At 48.6% G+C, this 10,192-nt stretch overlaps 1 protein-coding gene across 5 annotated transcripts in view; it reads left to right on the top strand.

Moving 5' to 3' along the window:
• Positions 1 to 940: 940 nt before the first annotated feature.
• Positions 941 to 10,192, top strand: part of PANK2 (pantothenate kinase 2) — a 36,838-nt gene continuing 27,586 nt past the window's right edge. For 3 of the 5 annotated variants that reach the window (XM_030914185.1, XM_030914184.1, XM_010378950.2), the window contains exon 1: positions 941 to 2,622. In XM_030914185.1, coding sequence (XP_030770045.1) covers positions 1,983 to 2,622 — 640 coding nt within the window. In that variant the 5' untranslated portion in view covers positions 941 to 1,982. Of the gene's footprint in view, positions 2,623 to 2,692; positions 2,826 to 10,192 lie in introns of those variants that run through there. The other 2 variants (XM_030914186.1, XM_030914188.1) reach the window with 2 other exon arrangements.

The following is a 10,192-nucleotide window of genomic DNA, read 5'->3' as shown; positions in this document are numbered from 1 at the left end:
TAAGTGGCATTACAGGTATGCACCACCAGGCCCAGCTAAGTTTTGTATTTTTAGTAGAGATAGGGTTTCACCATGTTGGGCCAGGCTGGTCTCAAACTCCTGACCTCCAGTGATCCGCCCGCCTCAGCCTCCCAAAGTGCTTGGATTATAGGCATAAGTCACTGCACCTGGCCTAATTTTTAAATTTTTTTTGTAGAAGTGGTCTTAAACTCATGATGTGCCTTCTTATTTATTTTAGAGACGGAGTCCCACTCTGTCTCCCAGGATGGAGTGCAGTGGCACAATCTTGGCTCACTGCAACCTCCACCTCCCGGATTCAAGTGATTCTTCTGCCTCAGCCTCCTAAGTAGCTGGGATTACAGGCGCCCGCTACCACGCCCAACTAATTTTTGTGCGTGTTTTTTTTTTTTTTTTTGGTAGAGACGGGGTTTCACTGTGTTGGCCAGGCTGGTCTCGAACTCCTGACCTTGTGATCCACACGCCTCGGCCTCCCAAAGTGCTGGGATTACAGGCATGAGCCACCCCACACCTGGCCGCCTTCTTTTAGTTATCATAAGGCAGGCAGTAGCTGAGTTTCTCAGGAATCCAGGCTCTGTCATTCTTTAGGCTTTGTGTTTCTGGGTAAGTTGCCTCATCATCCAAATGTTACTGCAAGGACTAAGTGAGATGCAGAGGCAGTGGGCAAATTGTGTAAAAATACTACTGTTTCAAGTGTTTTGATGTTGGAGTTCATCTTGCCAGCCAAGGGATGATGATACTTGGATTCTTCAGGATCAGAGCTCACAGACTTGGATGGAAGCTCCCTCAGGTCAAGGAGGACCACATTTTCTGAGGGGTGTGGAGAGGAGGCAGAAAGAGAGGCAATGTCAAGCACTGAGATTTAGAAGAGTAGCTACAGCTGTTTTTGGTTCTTGTAGATCTACCTGTGTTGGCTTCCTGCAGGAGCTAAAATTTCCAGAGCTAGTCCTACAGCGAGGGAAGCTAACGTGGAGTGGGCATGAGAATTCTATACAACAAGCACAAGTGAAGCTCAACCTTTTTGTTCATCCTGCTACAACCAATCATTATGGGAGAGGGGAATAAGGATCACTGCCCAAGGGGCATTACAGTCTCCCCAGGGACGCACTCTCTTTTTTTTTTTTTTTTGAGACGGAGTTTCGTTCTTGCTGCGAAATCTCAGGTCACTCAAACCTCCGCCTCCCGAGTTCAAGCGATTTTCCTGCCTCAGCTTCCCAAGTAGCTGGGATTATAGGCATGGGCCACCACGCCCCGCTAATAGGGAGGCACTTTTCATTAGCCCACAGTCCAGTTAAACTTGACGGAGCGAGGAAGTGACCTGGGAGTACAGAACAGGATGGGATCCTTCCGGACTTGGGCAGCCTTTGGCAAGTGGGCATGCTTGGAAGGGTCAGGGTCTCAGGCCTGGAAGTGACCAATTTTTCTCTCCGAAAAAGAAAGGAAGATGGTTAAAAAAAAAAAAATCCATGCTCCAAAGCAGCAGCCAAATCCTTCTATGTCCCCCAGTGCATCACCCAGAAAGGGGCTCCAGATTCTCCTGCAAAAGGCCAACTCTGCTTCCCGGCTCCCACTTCCCCTCCTTCCCCACAGGAGGGTGGCGAAGGATTTATAACCCACCTCTTTCTTTCAGTTGCCATGGAGACAAGCCCCAGTCCTTTCATTCCTTCTGGTACCTCTCTCTCCAACGCAGCCGGAAAGGAGGCGGCTTAGCCCAAACATGCTGGGGGAGGGGCTGCGACCTCGACGGCAGCTGCGGAACCAGGCCGAGGGACAAAGGCTAAGGCCAGCCGCGTCAAGCCCTTTCATCTGCCGACGACCAGCGGCCAGACGCTGCGGGAGCATTGCTGGGCTGGAGGAGGGCTCGAGCTACTAGGACGGCACGGAGCAGCGGGGTGGGACTTGGGGTCGTCTCAGGAGAGTTCCGCGGCCCGGGACGGGCAGAGGCATGCACGGGGTGGGGGCAGATGGCTGGGGTGGATGAGGAGGCACAGGCCCTTCCACCCACGCGTCCATTGGGCGGCGCCGCCATCACTCTCTTCTGGACTACACCGCCTTCTCCTCCTCCACGGAACCAGGATCCCCCTCCTCCACCAGCCTCTCCCCGCCCCTGTCACCGGAGCCTCTCATTGGACGGGGGCATGGTCAATCCTCCTCGAGTTAGGGAGTCGATTGGACGCGAGGCCTTTGGGCCGCCCCCAGCCTCGTCGGATTGGCTTCCTGCGCGTTGGCGCAACGGAAGAGGCGGCCGGCGGAGGGCGCGCCTCTGCCCCGGCTGCACTGCCGCGGAGGACGGGAGGAGTTCGACGCTGGGGGGCTTGCTCGGGCGGCAGCGGTGGCTGCTGCGTATGGGAGCGGGCCGGTTCGGCGCGCCGATGGAGCGCCACGGCAGGGCCTCCCCCACCTCCGTCTCGTCGGGTGGGGAGCAGGCGGCCGGAGGCCCCGAAGGGCGGCGGCAGGAGCCACTGCGGCGCCGGGCGAGCAGCGCGTCGGTACCCGCTGTCGGGGCCTCAGCGGAGGGCGCGAGGCGGGACCGACTGGGCTCCTACAGCGGCCCCACCTCGGTCTCCCGCCAGCGCGTCGAAAGCCTGAGGAAAAAGCGGCCGCGTAAGTGTCCCGTGGGGCGCCCTCCTGGCCCGCCCTGCCCCCCTTCCGGCCCACCCTGTCCCCTTCCGGCCCCGCCGCTGTTTTTCCCGCGCGCGAACACTGTTCCCGCACGGTGGTCGCTCGTTGGTGCGTGGCCTGACATCCGGCTGGAGGCCTCGTGTGCTCCGAAAGCGATACCTGCGGGGGCCCCCCCGCACCCATTGGTATGCATTTCCCGCTTGTTGAAGTGGAGAGCTCTTCCCCGGGACCCGTCTTCCCTTTTCTTAGCTCCTTGGGCATTCTTTTCCGGAGGGTCACATGATTTTATCCTCGAGAAGGCTTCTTTTGACTCATTTCCACCTCCTCTCCCCCCAAATCCTTTGAATCCTCAATGCTTGTTTTCCGTGGGCTTCCAAAGAGCTGCTGTCTAATATTTTAAGTCCCTTTTATTCCACAATTTCGGGCTTACTGGAAAATGGGTCGCTGCCTCTTGAGTTGCACCAGGCCTAAAACTGTATTCCGTGCCCCTCTAAGGTGGCTGCCCTTCTTCCCATGAGAATCCAGGTCATCTCTCACCCACATATCCCCTCCGTTTTCCTTCCGTCTGTTTGCAGGTACTCACGATTCAGAACTATGGCATTCTGGGCAGTAAGGTTCTTTGTTTTGAGGGAAAACTACATCTTTCTGAATTTTGCCTTGGGAGTTGCATACGCTCTTCCCAAAGAATAGGTTTCCCCATTTTATTATCAGGTTTCTTTTTTTGTGTTGTGTATTTTCTCCCCTTTACAAGTCTTCAATTCAGGACCGCTGCCTGGCAGCCATTGCTGCTGTTGAAAGTATCAATTGTCCTGATACTGTAACATGAGCTTTACAGTATGATGCCGTTTTACATATGGTTGGACTTTTTGATGGGTGTTGCCAGATTCCTATTTCAGGAAATTGACTTGTTTAAATGCAGATTGTGAGAGGGAGGGAAAATGGCAAGATGTGTGTGAGATCTTTATTGGATAGTCTTGTACCTTAGCCCAGTCACCCAGCTGCTTTTTTGAATCTTCTCTGATATGGATGATTAAATGTAGTTCTGTGATGCTGTGAAAAGTTTGGGAGGTTTCAGTTCTTTTGTCTTTTTCCATCTTCTTGCAACAGATTTGGAAAACAGATTCTTAACCTGTGCCATTTTCAGAGTCAGTCACCTAGTTTTATTTGAGAAGCACCTGAGTTTGAAGCAATGCAAAATATGAGATCCTTCGTGGTTTTGCATTACATTGTTGGAAATAGATGTAAATTCCAAATATTCAGCAAATAAGAATACAGCCATTAGCCACAAGGGTTTTTTTTTTTTGGTTTGTTTTTGGTGTTTAGTTTGAGACAGCGTCTTGTTCTGTTGCCCAGGCTGGAGTGCAGTGACATGATCATGGCTCATTGTGGCCTTAACCTCCTGGGCTGAAGCCATCCTCCTGCTTCAGCCTCCTGCATTGCTGTGACTAAAGGCACGTGCCACTATGCCAGGCTAATTTTTAAATTTTTATTTTTTTAAAATAGAGATGGGATCTCGTATGTTGCCCAGGCTGGTCTTGAATTCCTCCTGGTCCCAAGCGACTTTCCCACTTAGGCCTCCCAAAGTGCTAGGATTACAGACGTGAGCCGTTGGGCCCGGCCTGGCAGTCTTCTAAGAGCTCTGGTAACTCATTAGCCTCGTGGCTCTGAGGTAGGTGGTAGTATTCCATTTCACAGATGAGAAAACTGGGGCACGATTGCCCAGTGTCAAATGGCTAGTGCATTGTGAAATAGAAGTGTAAACTCAGAATTGCTGGCTTCATAGCTTTTGCTGTGGACCACTGTGTTTTTCGGAATTATTTACGTTCTATTAGTTGTTTCTTCATTGCTCTAAGACCAAGCATAAGTTTGATCTTTTCTGTTCAAGACTGACTGACTTGAGGTGAAAATTTTTAGCTACTGTGGAAGTACTTCCAAATATTGAGCATGAGAATGACCTGGTAAAAGTGCAGATTCAGTGGGCCCGGTTAAGCTCCTCATATTCAGATACAGGTGACTTAAAGACCACGCTCAGAAAAACTGGTTTACACTGGGTGGGGAGAATTAAGGTAGTTTTGAAACTTCTTTTAGGGAACTAAGTAGACGCATATTCGTGCCATAGGATTTCTATTTTGTTCTGGTGTTTGATGTTTGTCATGATTCCCTTCATTGCCGTCTCTGACTACTAAATCATGAAAACCCATCTTTCTGGTATGAGACCTGCTAAAGGAATAAACAGGATACGGATTGTTCTTCCTTCCATTTGTTTCTTCTGTACTATCTAGGGGTGCCCCTGTTAGATGGAGAAGCAGGCTGGGCGCAGTGGCTTACGCCTGTAATCCCAGCACTTTGGGAGGCCAAGGCGGGTGGATCACCTGAGGTCAGGAGTTTGAGACCAGAGACCAGTCTGGCCAGCATGGTGAAACCCCATCTCTACTAAAAATACAAAAATTAGCTGGGTGTGGTGGTGCATGCCTATAATCCCAGCTACTCAGGAGGCTGAGGCAGGAGAATTATTTGAACCTGGGAGGTGGAGGCTGCAGTGAGCTGAAATTGTGCCAGTGCACTCCAGCCTGGATGATACAGTGAGACTCCTCAAAAAAAAAAAAAAGTAGCAGTTTGTTGACTGCTGAACCCTCCGAGAATATACTTCAGTCTTATCTCTGAGAGAATTCAACTAAGACTGAATCTTTTCGTATATATTTTTAGGAGGGTTAGGTATGGACTGGTGCCACCTTTCTGGTGAAACCCTGTCTCTACTAAAAATACAAAAAAATTAGCCGGGTGCGGTGGCGTGTGCCTGTAATCCCAGCTACTTGGGAGGCTGAGGCAGAGAATTGCTTGAGCCCAGGAGGCAGAGGTTGCAGTGAGCCAAGATTGCGCCACTGCACTCCAGCCTGGGCGACAGAGCAAGACTCCGTCTCAAAAAAAAAGAAAGCCTTACTCTGATACTGCACTACTTGTCTAAAGGTGCAGATAGATACTAGTTGCCATTTGAAACTCGAAGGAGCTATTCAGGTTATCTTAGGCATTCTTGTGGCCCTGGTTATAGTCTGTTCTGTCACGCATTTCCTAGAGCAGTGTAGTTCCCAAACCTGTCCTCGTCCCAGACTTACTGCATCAGAATCCCTAGTGATGAGGCTAGGCATGTGTATATTTCAGTTCTTCAAAAGTTTTGCATCAGGTGGGGAGGGGGGTATGTCTCGCAGGGCTGAGAGAAATACCAAATAAAGATTGATTTTAAAATGATGGAAACCAAGATGCTGTTGATGGTAATGTAGCTACCATTTTTTGAGCACTTACTTGTCTTAGACACTATGCCGAGTATTTTATAAACATTTTAGTTAAGTCTCATAGTTATCCTGTGAGGTAGGTGTTTTTTATCCCCAATTTCCAGATGAGAAAACAGGCTCGGTGAAATTGTCCTTTTGTCCAAGGCCATATAGTGAGTTAGTGATGGAGTTGAGTTTTGATTCCTGGTCTCTTGACTTCAGATCCAGTGTTCTTGGTCCACATTTTGAGGTGGGGGAAGGTACATGTGATGTAATCCAGAGCTGTGGTTCTCAAGTTTTTAAAACTTCCCCCAACCTACCATTGCATGCTATAGGTCTGAAAAGGGGTCTAAAATTATATTTTAAATTTTATTGAGGCATAATTAAATAGAGTAAAATGTACAATTTTGGCAAATGTAGACACTCACGTAACAAGAGAACATACATTTTTATCAAAGGCTCCAGGTGTTCAGCGTATGTGCAGAAGGTGTGGAAGCCCTGTGATCAGAGTGCTCCACAGTAGTGTGGAGGACGAACTGGTTCTTTGAAGATGACTCACAAGGCATGTTGTAGCACGCCAGGGAGACCTTTGGGGCTTGCTGATTTTGGACTCCTACAAATCATGGATTATACTTAACTTTCATAATAAAGCTTTTGTTTGTAGCTTGACAATACTAGGCTAGAAAATGGATTACTTTTTCTTGGCTTTTGGAGGAGCATCACTGTTGACAGTGTGGAAATGGTGCTGGGGCCCTGTTAGACTGCCTTTATTAGGCTCAGCATTTCAGCTTCAGGGAATTAGGACGAATTGACCCCTGGGAGCTCAGGAAAAATGTTAGATTGCTATAGCTTTGTGGCCCATTTGGAGAGGCAAGATGGGAGGTTTTTTTTTTTTTTTAAGACGGAGTTTCGCTCTTGTTGCCCGGGCTGGAGTGCAATAGCGCAACCTTGGCTCACTGCAACCTCCGCCTCTCAGGTTTAAGCAATTCTCCTGCCTCAGCCTCCCAAGTAGCTGGAATTACAGGCATGTGCCACCATGCCTAATTTTTTGTATTTGGTAGAGACGGGATTTCACTATGTTGGTCAGGCTGGTCTTGAACTCCTGACCTCAGGTGATTCATCTGCCTCAGCCTCCCAAAGAGCTGGGGTTACAGGTGTGAGCCACTGTGCCCGGCTGAAAAGGTTGTTTTGAGATGGAGTTTCGCTCTTATTGCCCAGGCTGGAGTGCTGTGGCGTGATCTCAGCTCACCACAACCTCCACCTCCCAGGTTCAAGTGATTCTCGTGCCTCAGCCTCCTGAGTAGCTGGGATAACAGGCATGCGCTACCACGCCTGGCTAATTTTGTATTTTTAGTAGAGACAAGGTTTCTTCATGTTGGTCAGGCTGGTCTCGAGCTCCGGACCTCCTGTAATCTGCCCACCTCAGCCTCCTCAAGTGCTGGGATTACAGGCGTGAGCCACTGCGCCCAGCCTGAAGATGTTTTTTAACCTATTGATTTATCGACTTTTTAAAATTTATTTGCTGAGACGGAGTCTCACTCTGTTGCCCAGGCTGGAGTGCAGTGGCAGGATTTCAGCTCACTGCAGCCTCTGTCTCCCGGGTTCAAGTGATTATCCTGCCTCAGCCTCCTGAGTAGCTGGGACTACAGTTGTGTGTCACCATGCCTGGCCAGTTTGTCAACTTTAAATGGAGCTGAAGTAAATATGGCTTGTCTTCTTAGATATATAACAAATACTAAGCAATAAGCAGGGACTAAAAATAGTCCAATTATGCAGCTATGTAAAATGGTACAGTATATTGCTTTAGGGGCCATGTGTAAGAATCATGCAGTTGGATAAATATGGTTGTTCAGTGTTGGTGTCCCTGCCCACTGTCTGGGGAGACCATAGCAAGAAGAGATGTAGGTTGTTAAAAATATTTTGCTGGCTGTGTGTGTTGGCTCATTCCTGTAATCCTAGCACTGTAGGAGGCTGAGGTGAGAAGATCACTTGAGACCACGAGTTCAAGACCAGCTTGGGCAACATAGCCAGACCTTGTCTGTCCAGAAATAAAAAGGCCATGCATGGTGGCTCACACCTGTAATCCCAGCACTTTGGGAGGTAGAGGTGGTGGATCACTTGAGGTCAGGAGTTTGGAGACCAGTCTGGCCAACACTGGTCTCTACTAAAAAAATACAAAAAACTAGCTGGGCGAGGTGGCAGGCGCCTGTACTCCCAGCCACTCGGGAAGCTGAGGCAGGAGAATGGCGTAAACCCGGGAGGCAGAGCTTGCAGTGAGCTGAGGTCCGGCCACTGCACTCCAGCCTGGGCGACAGAGCAAGACTCTGTCTCAAAAAAAAAAAAAAAATACAAAAATTAGCAGGGTGTGGTAGTGCATACCTGTAATCCCAGCTACTTGGGAGGCTGAGGCAGGAGAAACACTTGAACCCAGGAGGTGGAAGTTGCAGTGAGCCGAAATCATGCCACCGCACTCCAGCCTGGGAGACAGGGTGAGATTCCATCTCAAATAAATAAATAAATAATAAAAAACAAATTAGCCAAGTGTAGTGGCACATGGTTTTAGTCTCAGCTACTTGGGAGGCTGAGACAGGAGGATTGCTTGAGCCCAGAAGATTGAAGTTGCACTGAGTTATGATCATGCCACTGTGACAGAGGGAGACCTTGTCTCTGGTTTTTTTTGTAGTTGTTGTTGCTTAAAACATTTCAAAAAAGAGGAGGAGGAAGATAGACTAGGCTATTATAGAGCATCAGGCAATGAAAAGAATGGCTATTTTGATTATTTAAAAGAGCAGTGATTTTTTTGAACTTAAGTTTGTAGCCTTCTGAGCTTTTCTCAGGTTCATAATTTGGGGTATCTTTATCTTCAGGCACTGTTCAGGTCCGACTGACTGGGATATGAAAACTTCTAAATTGTGGCTTAAAGTTTGCTTTCTAAAAGTGAAACCCATCTCAGTTTTTTAGTAGTCTGTTACATTTTGTATGTTTATATTTCCTGAATGTAGAATTTGTTGATGTATCTGCTGATTTTACAATATGTGGTCTTTTGTAAATATCTAGTTCCTGAGTTTAAAACTATTTTGGGAATAAGAATAATTATTAAAGTACATCTTTTAATGTTAGGCCAAGATATTGCTTCCTGTAACAGCCTAGACATGGATTTGTGGTGTTATTAACCATGCGTGGTCTGGTAAAGTGTAGTTCATAATATTGGAAAATTGAGCACTCTTTTGTGAGCTATGTATTTCTTTCTTTTTTTTTTTTTTTCTTTTTTCTTTTTTTTTGAGATGGAGTCTTGCTCTGTCGCCAGGCTGGAGTGCAGTGGTGTGATCTGGGCTCACTGCAAGCTCCACTTCCTGGGTTCACGCCCATTTTCCTTCCTCAGCCTCCCAAGTAGCTGGGACTACAGGTGCCTGCCACCACGCCTGGCCAATTTTTTTTTTCTTTTGTATTTTTGTATTTTTAGTAGAGACGGGGTTTCACCATGTTAGCCAGGATGGTCTCGACCTCCTGACCTCGTGATCTGCCTGCCTCAGCCTTCCCAAAATGGTGGGATTACAGGCATGAGCCACTGCTCCTGGCCCCTTTTTCTTTTATTATTTTTTTTTTTTTTGAGACGGAGTCTGGCTCTGTTGCCTGGGCTGGAGTGCCGTGGCCGGATCTCAGCTCACTGCAAGCTCCGCCTCCCGGGTTCACGCCATTCTCCTGGCTCAGCCTCCCGAGTAGCTGGGACTACAGGCGCCCGCCACCTCGCCTGGCTAGTTTTTTTGTATTTTTAGTAGAGACGGGGTTTCACCGTGTTAGCCAGGATGGTCTCGATCTCCTGACCTCGTGATCCGCCTGTCTCGGCCTCCCAAAGTGCTGGGATTACAGGCTTGAGCCACCGCGCCCGGCTTCTTTTTTTTTTTTTTTTTGAGATGGAGTCTCGCTCTGTCACTCAGGCTGGAGTGCAGTGATGCAATCTCGGCCCACTGCAAGCTCCGCCTTCCGGGTTCACCCCATTCTCCTGCCTCAGCCTCCTGAGTAGCTGGGACTACATTCGCCTGCCACCACCCGCATTCGGCTAATTTTTTTGTATTTTTAGTAGAGTTGGGGTTTCACCGTGTTAGCCAGGATAGTCTCGATCTGCTGACCTCGTGATCCGCCCGCCTTGACCTCCCAAAGTGCTGGGATTACAGGCATGAGCCACGGTGCCCAGACTGCTGAACTGTGTATTTCCCATTGGAAAGTGTGATGTTGTGAAGTATATATATGTATTGCTCTTCTGCCCATTTCCTGGCATACAA

This window comes from Rhinopithecus roxellana, chromosome 13 (genome assembly GCF_007565055.1).
Source record: "Rhinopithecus roxellana isolate Shanxi Qingling chromosome 13, ASM756505v1, whole genome shotgun sequence".
Classification (NCBI taxonomy): Eukaryota; Metazoa; Chordata; class Mammalia; order Primates; family Cercopithecidae; genus Rhinopithecus; species Rhinopithecus roxellana.
This window is presented reverse-complemented; position numbering and strand designations above follow the sequence as displayed.